The sequence below is a fragment of the Narcine bancroftii genome, chromosome 3 (assembly GCF_036971445.1).
Source record: "Narcine bancroftii isolate sNarBan1 chromosome 3, sNarBan1.hap1, whole genome shotgun sequence".
NCBI classification, from domain to species: Eukaryota; Metazoa; Chordata; class Chondrichthyes; order Torpediniformes; family Narcinidae; genus Narcine; species Narcine bancroftii.
Window position 1 is genome coordinate 322,133,358 of NC_091471.1, and position 17,785 is coordinate 322,151,142.

At 50.6% G+C, this 17,785-nt stretch overlaps 1 protein-coding gene across 1 annotated transcript in view; it reads right to left on the reverse strand.

Annotated features, from left to right (window-relative positions):
- The window catches only part of LOC138759091 (pyruvate carboxylase, mitochondrial-like), a 403,275-nt gene that overhangs the window by 311,733 nt on the left and 73,757 nt on the right, over positions 1 to 17,785 (reverse strand). The window contains exon 7 of the mRNA XM_069928989.1: positions 6,475 to 6,593. Coding sequence (XP_069785090.1) covers positions 6,475 to 6,593 — 119 coding nt within the window. The remainder of the gene's footprint in view (positions 1 to 6,474; positions 6,594 to 17,785) is intronic.

Below are 17,785 nucleotides of genomic sequence, written 5' to 3' on the forward strand. Positions count from 1 at the left end.
CTTCCACAGCCACCTGTGGCAACAAGTTCCACAGACTCACAACCACATCTGTTTTAAATTGATGCCCCAAAGTTGTGCCCTCTCGTCCAAGACTCCCCAACCATGGGAAACAACCTTGCCACATCTACTCTGTCCAGATCTTTCAACATTTGAAATGCCTCTGAGGTCTCCCCCTCATCCTTCTGGACCTGGACAGGTGGGAGGAGAGAAAAGCTGAGAACACAGAGTTGGAGGAAAGGAGGCACAGGGACGAGGGAGGGGAGCTGGAAGGGAGTCATGGGGATGGAGAACAAGAGAGAAGGGAGTTGAGATGACAGCAGGCACATCATGCTCCGTGCCTGGAGAGCACAGGATTGACACGTCAGCATGGGAATGAGGTAGGGGGTGGAAATATCTTGGTCTCTCTTACCTTGTGACCCCTGGGAAGAACTGCAGTGATTGCGGCAGTGGGGGTGGGGGGGAGTGTGTAGGTGGGTGGGAAGGACAGTGTTCTTAGGATTTCAAATTGAAAGTGCGTGCTCTTCTCTGCAGGATGTTAATTCAGAGAAAGAGGTGAGAAGACAGCAGAGATGACAGAATAGAAGCTGCAGTGTTCCCATCACAGAGAAAAGCTTAGACTAGAGCTTCATGACATAGATTTAATTACATTCAAACAGGACAAAGAGAACATTCTGAAAAGACACCACCTAGTAAAACGAAGCAGGAAAGATTCCCCACTGCCCTTCACAAAAATGGGACAAAATAAATCACATAAGACAGCAGCAAAGATGTTTATCAAGCAAGAGAGGCCACGTTGAGGGAGTTGAACAAAAATAAATGATGATACATTGATTCATTAAACTGAATTGAAATATTTATGTGACATTTACCAAGATACAGTGAAAAGCTTGCATTTCTGTGAAATACAATCAGGCTAGCTCGTGCTTAGAGCAGCGCAATGAGCTAATCGTGCAAGGTGGGTGTTACAGGGTGTCATACAATGCAGAGTGCGGTGGAACACTGGGCCCTTTTAAACTGCCATGTCAAATGGGGTCAATTTGCCCGCTTAGCACTCCAGTTACGTGGCAGTTTAAAAGGGTCTGTGACCTGGTCAACCCTGTTAGAATCTAACTGGGTTCCTGACCTACCTCAGAGGTAGTCAGGGAACCAAGTTCACTTAACTAGGTTGAATAGAAAAACAGTTACTCCAGTGATGTCAGTGCTTGCACACTGGCACCACAGGGAAACACCTGGCAGAAGCACCTGCCGCGATCGGGGGGGAAAGAGATGTCGCTGCTGCAGGGGGGTGGGAAGAGAGGATGTTGCCTGTCAGGGGAGAGAGAGGTTGCTACCAAGGGCAGGAGATTCCACAATCATTGGGAGAGAGGTCGTGGGGTGCAGTTTTCCAGTTGGACACAGAGTGCAAGATGGGTGTTGCAGTGAGTCACAGAGTGCACGGTGTGACAATGAGTCACAAAATGCAGGGTGCGGTGTTACAATGAGTCACAAACGCAGGGTGCGGTGTTACAATGAGTCACAAAACGCAGGGTGCGGTGTTACAATGAGTCACAAAATGCAGGGTGCGGTGTTACAATGAGTCACAAACGCAGGGTGCAGTGTTACAATGAGTCACAAACGCAGGGTGCGGTGTTACAATGAGTCACAAAACGCAGGGTGCGGTGTTACAATGAGTCACAAAACGCAGGGTGCGGTGTTACAATGAGTCACAAACTAGGGTGCGGTGTTACAATGAGTCACAAAACGCAGGGTGCGGTGTTACAATGAGTCACAAAATGCAGGGTGCGGTGTTACAATGAGTCACAAACGCAGGGTGCGGTGTTACAATGAGTCACAAAACGCAGGGTGCGGTGTTACAATGAGTCACAAAACGCAGGGTGCGGTGTTACATTGAGTCACAAAATGCAGAGTGCTGTGTTACAGTGATTCGCAGTGTGCTGGGTGTGGTTTTACAGTTAGACACATAGTACAGAATGGGTGTTACAGTCAGATCAGAGTGCAGTGTGGGTGTTAGTGAGTTACAGAGTGCACAGTGCAGTTTTACAGTGAATTACAGAGTGCAGGGTGGGGTGTTACAGCAAATCACTGGATGCAGGGTGGATTGTTTTATTGAGTCACAGATTGTGGAATGGGGGCTACAGAGAATCGCAGAGTGCGAGGTGGAGTGTGACAGTGTGTCACTGGGTGTGGGGTGAGATGTTACAGTGAGCCGCAGTGTACTGGGTGGGTGTTACAGTGAGTCGCAGAGTGCGGGGTGGGTGTCGCAGTGAGTCGCAGAGTGCGGGGTGGGTGTCGCAGTGAGTCGCAGAGTGCGGGGTGGGTGTCGCAGTGAGTCGCAGAGTGCGGGGTGGGTGTCGCAGTGAGTCGCAGAGTGCGGGGTGGGTGTCGCAGTGAGTCGCAGAGTGCGGGGTGGGTGTCGCAGTGAGTCGCAGAGTGCGGGGTGGGTGTCGCAGTGAGTCGCAGAGCGCGGGGTGGGTGTCGCAGTGAGTCGCAGAGTGCGGGGTGGGTGTCGCAGTGAGTCGCAGAGTGCGGGGTGGGTGTCGCAGTGAGTCGCAGAGTGCGGGGTGGGTGTCACAGTGAGTCGCAGAGTGCGGGGTGGGTGTCGCAGTGAGTCGCAGAGTGCGGGGTGGGTGTCGCAGTGAGTCGCAGAGTGCGGGGTGGGCTGTTACAGTGAGTTACAGAGGGCAGTGTAAGTGTTGCAGTGAGTCACATAGTACAGGATTCGGTGTTACAGTGAGACACAGAGTGCAGGGTGGGTGTTACAGTGAAACACCGGGTGCAGGGTGGCGTGTTATAGTGAGTCACAGGGTGCAGGGTGGATGTTACAGTGAAACACCAGGTGCAGGGTGGCGTGTTATAGTGAGTCACAGGGTGCAGGGTGGATGTTACAGTGAATCACCGGGTGCAGGGTGGGGTGTTACATTGAGTCACAGAGTGCAAGGTGCGGGTTCACAATGAGAAACAGCATGCAGGGTGGGTCTTACAGTGAATCACAGAGTACACTGTGTTTTTTTCAGATTGACACGGAGTGCAGGATGGGTGTTACCGTGACTCACGGTGCAGAGTGTGGTGTTACAGTGATAGAGAACAGAGTGCGGTATTACAGCGAGTCAGGGAGAATGCAGGGGAACAGAGTGCGGTATTACAGCGAGTCAGGGAGAATGCAGGGTGTGCTGTTTCAGTGAGTCACTGGGTGAGGGTCGGGTGTTGTATTGAGTCACCGATTGAGGGATGGAGGGTTACAGTGAGTCACAGAGTGCAGAGGTACAGTGAGACACAGAATGCAGGGTAGAGTACTGCAGTGAGACAGAGTGCATGGTGGGGGTTCACAGTGAGAAACAGCATACAGGATGGGTCTTACAGTGACTGCTGTGTTTTTTTTAAATTGACAGAGTGCAGGGTGGATGATTCACTGAGTCACAGGGTGCAGGGTGCGGTGTTACAGTGAGAGAGAGAGAACAGATTGCGGTATTACAGTGAGTCAGAGAGGGAAGGGTCCAATGTCACAGAATGCAGGGTGTGGTGTTACAGTAAGTCACAGAGTGCAGTGTGGAGTGTTACAGTGAGCCATACAGTGAAGGATGAGGTGTTAAGGTAAGTCACAAAATGCAGGGTGTGGTGTTGCACTGAGACACCGAATGCAGGGTGCGCTGTGACAGTGAGTCACTGGGTGTAGGGTTGGGTGTTACAGCGAGTCACACTTTGTGGGGTGGGGAATTACAGTGAGTCACAGTGTGCAGGGTGCAGTGTTACAGTGAGTCAGGGGATGCAGTGTTACAGTGTGTCACAGAGTGCGGCTGAGGTTTTACCGTGAGTGACAGAGTACAGGGTAGGGTTTTACAGTGAGCCACAGAGTGAAGGGTGAGGTGTTACAGTAAGTCACAAAATGCAGGGTGTGGTGTTGCACTAAGACACAGAATACAGGGTGCAGTGTTACAGTGAGTCACTGAGTGCAGAATATGGTGTTACAGTGAATCAGAGTGAAGGGTGCAGTTTCACAGTGAGACACAGAGTGCATAGCGAGTCACAGAGTATGGGATGTGATTTTACCGTGAGCCACAGAGTGCAGGCTGGAGTGTTGCATTGTATCACTAGGTTCAGGGTGGGGTGTTAAAGTGAACCACAGAGTGTAAAGTGGGGTGTTACAGTGAATCACTAAGTGCAGGGTGCAGTGTTACAGAGTGCACTGTGGGTGTTACAGTGAGTCACAGGATTCGGTGTTACAGTGAGCCACAGTGCGTGCTGCAGTGTAACAATGAATCACAGAGTACAGGGTGGGGTGCTAGAGTTAGACAAAGAGTGCAGGGTGGGTGTAACATTGAGTCACAGATTGTGGGATGGAGGGTTACAGTGAGTCAAAGAGTGCAGGGTACCATGTTACAGTGAGTCACAGAGTGTGGGGTGGGTGTCACAGTGAGTCACAGAGTGCATAGTGAGGTGTGACAGTGAGCCACAGAGTAAAGGGTGATGTGTGACAGTGAGCCACCGAATTCAGATTACGGTGCTGCCATCATACACAGAGTGCATGCTACAGTGAGACACAAGAGTGCAGATTTTGGTGTTACAGTGAGTCACAGAGTGCAGGGCGAAGACTGCAGTTTTACAGTGAGACAGCATGTGCAGTGAGTCACAGGGTGCACATTGCGGTGAGTCACAGAGAGGGGGTTGGGGTTTTACCGTGAGGCACAGATTGCCGGGTGTGGTGTTACAATATGCCACAGAGTGTGGGCTGGGGTGTTACAATATGCCACAGAGTGTGGGCTGGGGTGTTACAGTGCAAGACTGGATTTGGGTGGGGTGTTAAAGTGAGCCACAGAGTGCAAGGTGGGGTGTTACAGTGAATCACTAAGTGCAGGGTGCCTTGTTACATTGAGTCACAGAGTGCAGGGTGGGTGTTACAGTGAGTCACAATGCATGGTACGATTTTACAGTGAGACTGTGCAGGGTGCAGGCTGCATTTTTTTCAAATTGACTCAGGGTGCAGGGTGTGGTTTCACAGAGTGCAGGGTTGGTTGTTACAGTGAGTCACAGAGTGCACGGTCCAGTGTTACAGTGATTCACAGTGTGCAGGCCGCAGTTTTACAGTGAGACACCAAGTGCACAGTGTGTTGTTACAGTGAGACACCAGAGTGCACAGAGCAGAGTTACAATGAGTCACAGAGTGCAGGGTCGGTGTTAGTGAGTCACAGAGTGCAGGGTGGGATGCTACCTCTATCCTTAAGGACCCCCACCACCCAGGCCATGTCCTCTTCACTCTGGTACTATCAGGAAAAAGGTACAGAAGCCTAAAGATGAGCACACAGTGGCCCAAGATGGCTTCTTCCACGCTGCTATCAGATTCCTGAATAATCAATGAACCAAAGACACTGCCTCACTTTGACTTTTCATGCACTATATTTATTTATTGTTGTCAGGTGGTTTAATATGAATGTTTGCACCATGATGCTGCCACAAAACAACACATTCATATTCTGTGAATATTTTTCTCTCTATTATCATTGCTTCTGTCTTGGTTCGTCGAGGTTAATTTAATTTGATATTGTCATCTTGGCAGCGTAACGTAGGAATTTCTGCCAAATATATTTACATATGTGACAATAAAGTCTTGCTCTTTTTGATTTCTCGGCTAAGAAATAAATGAGACTCAGTCTGTGACTGTTTCTCCACCAACACACTGGGGCAGACAACAACAAACCCATATCTTGCAACAGGCCATGACAATGGGCAGAGAAGCGATCTAGCAAATACAATGTTGGAAAGTGTATGATCGTGCACTTTGGTGGAAAAAAATATACAGGGAGAAAATGGAAAACACCCAGATGCAAAGGGTCCTCGTGCAGGATGGCCTGAATGTAAACTGCAGGTTGAGACGGTGGTGAAGGCAAATGCAATACTGTTGTTCATTAGGAATAGAATATAAGAGCAGGGATGTGATCAGGTGGACAGCCTTTCTCCAAGGGAAACAATAGCAAACACCAGAGGGTGTCGTAAAAGAAGCATACCCCTGACGTCTCCCATAAGAGGGTGTTAGGTGCCCGGAATGCCTAGCCGACGGTGGCTAGACGTTACTCTATCCATCAAGCATGGAAGCAAGAAAAATCAAACGTTAAGGGTGTGAGGGAGGGAAGGGTTAAGTTTGTTGTGGAGTAATTAGGGAGGTGGGCACATCATGGGCTCAAGGCCTGTACTATACTGCAAGGTGAAAAAAATAAATTTACAACTCTCGAACAGGAAAATAAATTCCTCTTCCAGAGCCTTTTTGCCTGCGAGCAAACATTCAGTACTTTTTTGAAAAAGGCACACACAAAAGCAAAACTGAGAGCAGCGTGACATTGGGGTCCGATGAGGAGAAATGATTCTGTTCCCCTCGCTGCCTGATACGTGATGTATTTCCTTGAGTGGTTCACGGCCGCATAACCACCTCAGAATGTGTGCAGTCAGCCATGGTCATGAGTCAGTGATGAAATAAGTACTCACTCAGTGATTTCCTCAGTGACGGTATGCTCGACCTGGAGCCTGGAGTTGACCTCGATGAAGAAATGCTTGCCATGTTTGTCGATCAGGAATTCCACAGTGCCAGCATTTTCATAGCCCACCTGAGCAAGAGGGAGAGAAGATTTAATTAATTTAATTTAGACATAAGCCCATGTTGTCCAATAACACCGAATTAATCTACAACCCCTGGTATGTTTTAGAAGGTGGGAGGAAAATGGAGCACTTGTAGGGAACCCATGCACTTACAGGGAGAATGTACAAGCTCCCTACAGACAGTGGTAGATTCCAGCCCTGGTCAAACCCCGGATTCCAACCCTGGGTCACTGGTACTGTAATAGAATCGCGCTGACTCCTACGGTGACAGATTTAATTGAGGCACACCGGAACGGGCTCGACTCATCAGTGAGCAGAGGAAAACCAGTGAAGATGGGAAACACCACCTACTCCTTGCTGACCATTGACACAGACCACCCCATGGCTGTGGGCTCAGCCCCCTGTGCTACTCCCTCGACAGCATGGTAGAGATCAGCTCCAACTTGATTTACAAATTCACCAATGGCGCTACTGTTGTTGACTGGACTAATGAAAACAGTCCATCGGAATGCAGGATGGAGATCGAGGACCTGGTTGGGGTGGTGCCAACAACAATCTTGCTCTCAACATCACCAGGACCAAGGAGCTCATTGTTGATTTTAGGAAGGAGAGGGTGAAGGTCATTGTGTCCATTGATGTGATGGAGGTGGAGTGGGTCAGAACCTCAAATCCATCTCTCAGACCTCTCATGGAGTCAGCACATTGAAGGAACTATGAGAAAACCACACCAAAACTTTCCTTTGAGTCTGAAGAAATTCTGCACATCTTCAGATACTCTGGCTCTCTACTCAGCTATGAATCGCATTGAAAAAAGCAATTCATACATATGGCTGCTCTTTATCGACTACAGCTTGGCCTTCAATATTATTATTCCCTCAGAGCTAGTCAAGAGGCCTCTGTACTCCTCTCTGCAACTGGATCCTTGACTTTCTCACTGGAAGACCACAGTCAGTAGGAATTGGAAACAACATCCCCTCCTCACTGATTATCAACACAGGGGCATCCCAAAGATGTGTGTTTAGCCCATAGCTCTACTTGTTATATACCCATGACTGTGTGGCCATGCACAATTCCAATGCTATCTACACGTTTGCTGATGACACCACAGTTTGTCATCAAAATCTCAGACACCAATAAGGAAACATGCAGGAGGGAGATAGATCAGCTCATTCAGTGGTGCAACAACAACAACCTTGCACTCAATGTAAGCAAAACCAAGGAGAGGATTGTGGACTTCAGAAGGCGGTCAGGGCCACATGACCTAGTTCTCATCAAAGGCTCAATGGTGGAGAGAACTTCAAATTTATAGGTTTCAACATCTCCAAGGATCAGTCCTGAAGCTTCCACATTGATGCAATCACAAAGAAGGCTCGCCAGCGGCTAGACTTTATGAGGTGTCTGAGGAGACTCGGGATGACACCGAACATTCTCATAAACTTCTACAGCTGTACTGTTGTGAGTATTCTGGCTGGTTGCATCACTGCCTGATATGGAGGTACCAAATCTCAGGACAAGAATAAACTCCAGAGGGTTGTTAACTCAGCGTGCGATATCACAGGCACCAGACTTCACTCCTTCAAGAGCATTTACATGAGGTGGTGTCTTAAAAAAGCAGTCTCTCTCCTCAAAGACCCCACTGAGGTTAGCAGAGCGGGGACTTTTCACTTTGGAGTGTAGAAGAATGATAGGAGACTTGATAGAGGTCTACAAGAGATGCATAGATAGGGTGGACAGTCAGCACCTGTTACCCACGGCAGGATCAGAGGACAAGTGTACAAAGTGAAGGGAGGGAAGTTTGGGGGGACGTCAGGGTTGTTTTTTTTTACAGAGAGTTGTGGGTGCCTGGAATACCTTGCCAGGGATGGTGGTGGAGGCTGGAACATTAGGAGCATTTAAGAGACTCTTAGACTGTCACATGAATGAAAGAAAATAGAAGGTTATGGGGTAGGGAGTGGAGAGTAGTTTTTTTAATGAAGGAATATATGCGTCAGCACAACATCAAGGGCCAAAGGGCCTGTACTGTGCTGTATTGTTCTATGTTAAATGGCATCCCAGAAAAGAAGTGATGATTGGGAAAGACTAAACGAAAAATGAACAGAATGTCACCATAGATGCTGCCTGCCCCACCAAACATCCGAGTGTTTACATTTATGTTTCATTACAGTAAGTCAAAAAGCATAGTGTGTGGTGTTAGAGTGAGTCACAGAGTGCAGGGAGTGGAGTTACAGTGAAACAGAGTGCAGGGAGGGGTGTTACAGTAAGTCACAGAGTGTGGTGTTACAGTGAGTCACAGAGTGTGGTGTTACAGTGAGTCACAGAGTGTGGTGTTACAGTGAGTCACAGAGTGCGGTGTTACAGTGAGTCACAGAGTGCGGTGTTACAGTGAGTCACAGAGTGCGGTGTTACAGTGAGTCACAGAGTGCGGTGTTACAGTGAGTCACAGAGTGCGGTGTTACAGTGAGTCACAGAGTGTGGTGTTACAGTGAGTCACAGAGTGCGGTGTTACAGTGAGTCACAGAGTGTGGTGTTACAGTGAGTCACAGAGTGCAGGGAGTGGTGTTACAGTGAGTCACAGAGTGTGGTGTTACAGTGAGTCACAGAGTGTGGTGTTACAGTGAGTCAGAGTGTGGTGTTACAGTGAGTCACAGAGTGTGGTGTTAGAGTGAGTCACAGAGTGCAGAGTGTGGTGTTACAGTGAGTCACAGAGTGCAGAGTGTGGTGTTACAGTGAGTCACAGAGTGCAGGGAGTGGTGTTACAGTGAGTCACAGAGTGCAGAGTGTGGTGTTACAGTGAGTCACAGATTGCAGAGTGTGGTGTTACAGTGAGTCACAGAGTGCAGGGAGTGGAGTTACCGTGAAACACAGCACAGGGTGCGGTGTTACAGTGAGTCACAGAGTGTAGTGTTACAGTGAGTCACAGAGTGCAGAGTGTGGTGTTACAGTGAGTCGCAGAGTGCAGGGAGTTGTGTTACAGTGAGTAACAGAGTGCAGGGAGTGGAGTTACAGTGAAACACAGCACAGGGTGCGGTGTTACAGTGAGTCACAGAGTGTGGTGTTACAGTGAGTCACAGAGTGCAGAGTGTGGTGTGACAGTGAGTCGCAGAGTGCAGGGAGTTGTGTTACAGTGAGTCACAAAGTGCAGGGAGTGGAGTTACAGTGAAACACAGCACAGGGTGCGGTGTTACAGTGAGTCACAGAGTGTGGTGTTACAGTGAGTCACAGAGTGCAGAGTGTGGTGTTACAGTGAGTCACAGAGTGCAGGGTGTGGTGTTACAGTGAGTCACAGAGTGCAGGGAGGGGTGTTACAGTGAGTCACAGAGTGCAGGGAGTGGTGTTACAGTGAGTCACAGAGTGCAGGGAGGGGTGTTACAGTGAGTCACAGAGTGTGGTGTTACAGTGAGTCACAGAGTGTGGTGTTACAGTGAGTCACAGAGTGTGGTGTTACAGTGAGTCACAGAGTGTGGTGTTACAGTGAGTCACAGAGTGTGGTGTTTCAGTGAGTAACAGAGTGCAGAGAGGGGTGTTACAGTGAGTCACAGGATGCAGGGAGGGGTGTTACAGTGAGTCACAGAGTGCAGGGAGGGGTGTTACAGTGAGTCACAGAGTGCAGGGAGGGGTGTTACAGTGAGTCACAGAGTGCAGGGAGGGGTGTTACAGTGAGTCACAGAGTGCAGGGAGGGGTGTTACAGTGAGTCACAGAGTGCAGGGAGGGGTGTTACAGTGAGTCACAGAGTGCAGGGAGGGGTGTTACAGTGAGTCACAGAGTGCAGGGAGTGGTGTTACAGTGAGTCACAGAGTGTGGTGTTTCAGTGAGTCACAGAGTGCGGTGTTACAGTGAGTCACAGAGTGCGGTGTTACAGTGAGTCACAGAGTGCGGTGTTACAGTGAGTCCCAGAGTGCGGTGTTACAGTGAGTCACAGAGTGCGGTGTTACAGTGAGTCCCAGAGTGTGGTGTTTCAGTGAGTCACAGAGTGCGGTGTTACAGTGAGTCACAGAGTGCGGTGTTACAGTGAGTCACAGAGTGCGGTGTTACAGTGAGTCACAGAGTGCGGTGTTACAGTGAGTCACAGAGTGTGGTGTTACAGTGAGTCACAGAGTGCAGAGTGCGGTGTTACAGTGAGTCGCAGAGTGCAAGGAGTTGTGTTACAGTGAGTCGCAGAGTGCAGGGAGTGGAGTTAAAGTGAAACACAGCACAGGGTGCGGTGTTACAGTGAGTCACAGAGTGTGGTGTTACAGTGAGTCACAGAGTGCAGAGTGTGGTGTTACAGTGAGTCGCAGAGTGCAGGGAGTTGTGTTACAGTGAGTCACAGAGTGCAGGGAGTGGAGTTACAGTGAAACACAGCACAGGGTGCGGTGTCACCGTGAGTCACAGAGTGTGGTGTTACAGTGAGTCACAGAGTGCAGAGTGTGGTGTTACAGTGAGTCACAGAGTGCAGGGTGTAGTGTTACAGTGAGTCACAGAGGGCAGGGAGGGGTGTTACAGTGAGTCACAGAGTGCAGGGAGTGGTGTTACAGTGAGTCACAGAGTGCAGGGAGGGGTATTACAGTGAGTCACAGAGTGTGGTGTTACAGTGAGTCACAGAGTGTGGTGTTACAGTGAGTCACAGAGTGTGGTGTTACAGTGAGTCACAGAGTGTGGTGTTACAGTGAGTCACAGAGTGTGGTGTTACAGTGAGTCACAGAGTGCAGGGAGGGGTGTTTCAGTGAGTCACAGAGTGCAGGGAGGGGTGTTACAGTGAGTCACAGAGTGCAGGGAGGGGTGTTTCAGTGAGTCACAGAGTGCAGGGAGGGGTGTTACAGTGAGTCACAGGGTGCAGGGAGTGGTGTTACAGTGAGTCACAGAGTGCAGGGAGGGGTGTTACAGTGAGTCACAGAGTGCAGGGAGGGGTGTTACAGTGAGTCACAGAGTGCAGGGAGGTGTGTTACAGTGAGTCACAGAGTGCAGGGAGGGGTGTTACAGTGAGTCACAGAGTGTGGTGTTTCAGTGAGTCACAGAGTGCAGGGAGTGGTGTTACAGTGAGTCACAGAGTGCAGAGTGTGGTGTTACAGTGAGTCACAGAGTGCAGGGAGTGGTGTTACAGTGAGTCACAGAGTGCAGAGTGTGGTGTTACAGTGAGTCACAGAGTGCAGAGTATGGTGTTACAGTGAGTCACAGAGTGCAGGGAGTGGTGTTACAGTGAGTCACAGAGTGCAGAGTGTGGTGTTACAGTGAGTCACAGAGTGTGGTGTTACAGTGAGTCACAGAGTGTGGTGTTACAGTGAGTCACAGAGTGTGGTGTTACAGTGAGTCACAGAGTGTGGTGTTACAGTGAGTCACAGAGTGTGGTGTTTCAGTGAGTAACAGAGTGCAGAGAGGGGTGTTACAGTGAGTCACAGGATGCAGGGAGGGGTGTTACAGTGAGTCACAGAGTGCAGGGAGGGGTGTTACAGTGAGTCACAGAGTGCAGGGAGGGGTGTTACAGTGAGTCACAGAGTGCAGGGAGGGGTGTTACAGTGAGTCACAGAGTGCAGGGAGGGGTGTTACAGTGAGTCACAGAGTGTGGAGTTTCAGTGAGTCACAGAGTGTGGTGTTACAGTGAGTCACAGAGTGCAGGGAGGGGTGTTACAGTGAGTCACAGAGTGCAGGGAGGGGTGTTACAGTGAGTCACAGAGTGTGGAGTTTCAGTGAGTCACAGAGTGTGGTGTTACAGTGAGTCACAGAGTGCGGTGTTACAGTGAGTCACAGAGTGTGGTGTTTCAGTGAGTCACAGAGTGTGGTGTTTCAGTGGGTCACAGAGTGCAGGGAGGGGTGTTACAGTGAGTCACAGGGTGCAGGGAGGGGTGTTACAGTAAGTCACAGAGTGCAGGGAGGGGTGTTACAGTGAGTCACAGAGTGCAGGGAGGGGTGTTACAGTGAGTCACAGAGTGCAGGGAGGTGTGTTACAGTGAGTCACAGAGTGCAGGGAGGGGTGTTACAGTGAGTCACAGAGTGTGGTGTTACAGTGAGTCACAGAGTGCAGGGAGGGGTGTTACAGTGAGTCACAGAGTGCAGGGAGGTGTGTTACAGTGAGTCACAGAGAGCAGAGTGTGGTGTTACAGTGAGTCACAGAGTGCAGGGTGTGGTGTTACAGTGAGTCACAGAGTGCAGAGTGTGGTGTTACAGTGAGTCACAGAGTGCAGAGTGTGGTGTTACAGTGAGTCACAGAGTGCAGGGAGGGGTGTTACAGTGAGTCACAGAGTGCAGGGAGTGGAGTTACAGTGAAACACAGCACAGGGTGCGGTGTTACAATGAGTCACAGAGTGTGGTGTTACAGTGAGTCACAGAGTGCAGGGTGCGGAGTTACAGTGAAACACAGTACAGGGTGCGGTGTTACAGTGAGTCACAGAGTGCAGGTTGCGGGGTTACAGTGAGTCACAGAGTGTGGTGTTACAGTGAGTCACAGAGTGTGGTGTTACAGTGAGTCAGAGTGTGGTGTTACAGTGAGTCACAGAGTGTGGTGTTTCAGTGAGTCACAGAGTGCAGAGTGTGGTGTTACAGTGAGGCACAGAGTGCAGGGTGTGGTGTTACAGTGAGTCACAGAGTGCAGGGAGGGGTGTTACAGTGAGTCACAGAGTGCAGGGAGGGGTGTTACAGTGAGTCACAGAGTGCAGGGAGGGGTGTTACAGTGAGTCACAGAGTGCAGGGAGGGGTGTTACAGTGAGTCACTGAGTGCAGGGAGGGGTGTTACAGTGAGTCACAGGGTGCAGGGAGGGGTGTTACAGTGAGTCACAGAGTGCAGGGAGGGGTGTTACAGTGAGTCACAGAGTGCAGGGAGGGGTGTTACAGTGAGTCACAGAGTGCAGGGAGTGGTGTTACAGTGAGTCACAGAGTGCAGGGAGGGGTGTTACAGTGAGTCACAGAGTGTGGTGTTACAGTGAGTCACAGAGTGTGGTGTTACAGTGAGTCACAGAGTGCAAGGAGGGGTGTTACAGTGAGTCACAGAGTGCAGGGAGTGGTGTTACAGTGAGTCACAGAGTGCAGGGAGGGGTGTTACAGTGAGTCACAGAGTGTGGTGTTACAGTGAGTCACAGAGTGTGGTGTTTCAGTGAGTCACAGAGTGCAGGGAGGGGTGTTACAGTGAGTCAGAGTGCAGGGAGGGGTGTTACAGTGAGTCACAGAGTGCAGGGAGGGGTGTTACAGTGAGTCACAGAGTGCAGGGAGTGGTGTTACAGTGAGTCACAGAGTGCAGGGAGGGGTGTTACAGTGAGTCACAGAGTGGGGTGTTACAGTGAGTCACAGAGTGTGGTGTTACAGTGAGTCACAGAGTGTGGTGTTTCAGTGAGTCACAGAGTGCAGGGAGGGGTGTTACAGTGAGTCACAGGGTGCAGGGAGGGGTGTTACAGTGAGTCACAGAGTGCAGGGAGGGGTGTTACAGTGAGTCACAGAGTGCAGGGAGGGGTGTTACAGTGAGTCACAGAGTGCAGGGAGGGGTGTTACAGTGAGTCACAGAGTGCAGGGAGGGGTGTTACAGTGAGTCACAGAGTGGGGTGTTACAGTGAGTCACAGAGTGTGGTGTTACAGTGAGTCACAGAGTGTGGTGTTACAGTGAGTCACAGAGTGCAGGGAGGGGTGTTACAGTGAGTCACAGGGTGCAGGGAGGGGTGTTACAGTGAGTCACAGAGTGCAGGGAGGGGTGTTACAGTGAGTCACAGAGTGCAGGGAGGGGTGTTACAGTGAGTCACAGAGTGCAGGGAGGGGTGTTACAGTGAGTCACAGAGTGCAGGGAGGGGTGTTACAGTGAGTCACAGAGTGTGGTGTTACAGTGAGTCACAGAGTGTGGTGTTACAGTGAGTCACAGAGTGTGGTGTTACAGTGAGTCACAGAGTGTGGTGCTTCAGTGAGTCACAGAGTGTGGTGTTTCAGTGAGTCACAGAGTGCAGGGAGTGGTGTTACAGTGAGTCACAGAGTGCAGGGAGGGGTGTTACAGTGAGTCACAGAGTGCAGGGAGGGGTGTTACAGTGAGTCACAGAGTGCAGGGAGGGGTGTTACAGTGAGTCACAGAGTGTGGTGTTACAGTGAGTCACAGAGTGTGGTGTTACAGTGAGTCACAGAGTGTGGTGTTACAGTGAGTCACAGAGTGTGGTGTTACAGTGAGTCACAGAGTGTGGTGTTTCAGTGAGTAACAGAGTGCAGAGAGGGGTGTTACAGTGAGTCACAGGATGCAGGGAGGGGTGTTACAGTGAGTCACAGAGTGCAGGGAGGGGTGTTACAGTGAGTCACAGAGTGCAGGGAGGGGTGTTACAGTGAGTCACAGAGTGCAGGGAGGGGTGTTACAGTGAGTCACAGAGTGCAGGGAGGGGTGTTACAGTGAGTCACAGAGTGCAGGGAGGGGTGTTACAGTGAGTCACAGAGTGCAGGGAGGGGTGTTACAGTGAGTCACAGAGTGCAGGGAGTGGTGTTACAGTGAGTCACAGAGTGTGGTGTTTCAGTGAGTCACAGAGTGCGGTGTTACAGTGAGTCACAGAGTGCGGTGTTACAGTGAGTCACAGAGTGCGGTGTTACAGTGAGTCCCAGAGTGCGGTGTTACAGTGAGTCACAGAGTGCGGTGTTACAGTGAGTCCCAGAGTGTGGTGTTTCAGTGAGTCACAGAGTGCGGTGTTACAGTGAGTCACAGAGTGCGGTGTTACAGTGAGTCACAGAGTGCGGTGTTACAGTGAGTCACAGAGTGCGGTGTTACAGTGAGTCACAGAGTGTGGTGTTACAGTGAGTCACAGAGTGCAGAGTGCGGTGTTACAGTGAGTCGCAGAGTGCAAGGAGTTGTGTTACAGTGAGTCGCAGAGTGCAGGGAGTGGAGTTAAAGTGAAACACAGCACAGGGTGCGGTGTTACAGTGAGTCACAGAGTGTGGTGTTACAGTGAGTCACAGAGTGCAGAGTGTGGTGTTACAGTGAGTCGCAGAGTGCAGGGAGTTGTGTTACAGTGAGTCACAGAGTGCAGGGAGTGGAGTTACAGTGAAACACAGCACAGGGTGCGGTGTCACCGTGAGTCACAGAGTGTGGTGTTACAGTGAGTCACAGAGTGCAGAGTGTGGTGTTACAGTGAGTCACAGAGTGCAGGGTGTAGTGTTACAGTGAGTCACAGAGGGCAGGGAGGGGTGTTACAGTGAGTCACAGAGTGCAGGGAGTGGTGTTACAGTGAGTCACAGAGTGCAGGGAGGGGTATTACAGTGAGTCACAGAGTGTGGTGTTACAGTGAGTCACAGAGTGTGGTGTTACAGTGAGTCACAGAGTGTGGTGTTACAGTGAGTCACAGAGTGTGGTGTTACAGTGAGTCACAGAGTGTGGTGTTACAGTGAGTCACAGAGTGCAGGGAGGGGTGTTTCAGTGAGTCACAGAGTGCAGGGAGGGGTGTTACAGTGAGTCACAGAGTGCAGGGAGGGGTGTTTCAGTGAGTCACAGAGTGCAGGGAGGGGTGTTACAGTGAGTCACAGGGTGCAGGGAGTGGTGTTACAGTGAGTCACAGAGTGCAGGGAGGGGTGTTACAGTGAGTCACAGAGTGCAGGGAGGGGTGTTACAGTGAGTCACAGAGTGCAGGGAGGTGTGTTACAGTGAGTCACAGAGTGCAGGGAGGGGTGTTACAGTGAGTCACAGAGTGTGGTGTTTCAGTGAGTCACAGAGTGCAGGGAGTGGTGTTACAGTGAGTCACAGAGTGCAGAGTGTGGTGTTACAGTGAGTCACAGAGTGCAGGGAGTGGTGTTACAGTGAGTCACAGAGTGCAGAGTGTGGTGTTACAGTGAGTCACAGAGTGCAGAGTATGGTGTTACAGTGAGTCACAGAGTGCAGGGAGTGGTGTTACAGTGAGTCACAGAGTGCAGAGTGTGGTGTTACAGTGAGTCACAGAGTGTGGTGTTACAGTGAGTCACAGAGTGTGGTGTTACAGTGAGTCACAGAGTGTGGTGTTACAGTGAGTCACAGAGTGTGGTGTTACAGTGAGTCACAGAGTGTGGTGTTTCAGTGAGTAACAGAGTGCAGAGAGGGGTGTTACAGTGAGTCACAGGATGCAGGGAGGGGTGTTACAGTGAGTCACAGAGTGCAGGGAGGGGTGTTACAGTGAGTCACAGAGTGCAGGGAGGGGTGTTACAGTGAGTCACAGAGTGCAGGGAGGGGTGTTACAGTGAGTCACAGAGTGCAGGGAGGGGTGTTACAGTGAGTCACAGAGTGTGGAGTTTCAGTGAGTCACAGAGTGTGGTGTTACAGTGAGTCACAGAGTGCAGGGAGGGGTGTTACAGTGAGTCACAGAGTGCAGGGAGGGGTGTTACAGTGAGTCACAGAGTGTGGAGTTTCAGTGAGTCACAGAGTGTGGTGTTACAGTGAGTCACAGAGTGCGGTGTTACAGTGAGTCACAGAGTGTGGTGTTTCAGTGAGTCACAGAGTGTGGTGTTTCAGTGGGTCACAGAGTGCAGGGAGGGGTGTTACAGTGAGTCACAGGGTGCAGGGAGGGGTGTTACAGTAAGTCACAGAGTGCAGGGAGGGGTGTTACAGTGAGTCACAGAGTGCAGGGAGGGGTGTTACAGTGAGTCACAGAGTGCAGGGAGGTGTGTTACAGTGAGTCACAGAGTGCAGGGAGGGGTGTTACAGTGAGTCACAGAGTGTGGTGTTACAGTGAGTCACAGAGTGCAGGGAGGGGTGTTACAGTGAGTCACAGAGTGCAGGGAGGTGTGTTACAGTGAGTCACAGAGAGCAGAGTGTGGTGTTACAGTGAGTCACAGAGTGCAGGGTGTGGTGTTACAGTGAGTCACAGAGTGCAGAGTGTGGTGTTACAGTGAGTCACAGAGTGCAGAGTGTGGTGTTACAGTGAGTCACAGAGTGCAGGGAGGGGTGTTACAGTGAGTCACAGAGTGCAGGGAGTGGAGTTACAGTGAAACACAGCACAGGGTGCGGTGTTACAATGAGTCACAGAGTGTGGTGTTACAGTGAGTCACAGAGTGCAGGGTGCGGAGTTACAGTGAAACACAGTACAGGGTGCGGTGTTACAGTGAGTCACAGAGTGCAGGTTGCGGGGTTACAGTGAGTCACAGAGTGTGGTGTTACAGTGAGTCACAGAGTGTGGTGTTACAGTGAGTCAGAGTGTGGTGTTACAGTGAGTCACAGAGTGTGGTGTTTCAGTGAGTCACAGAGTGCAGAGTGTGGTGTTACAGTGAGGCACAGAGTGCAGGGTGTGGTGTTACAGTGAGTCACAGAGT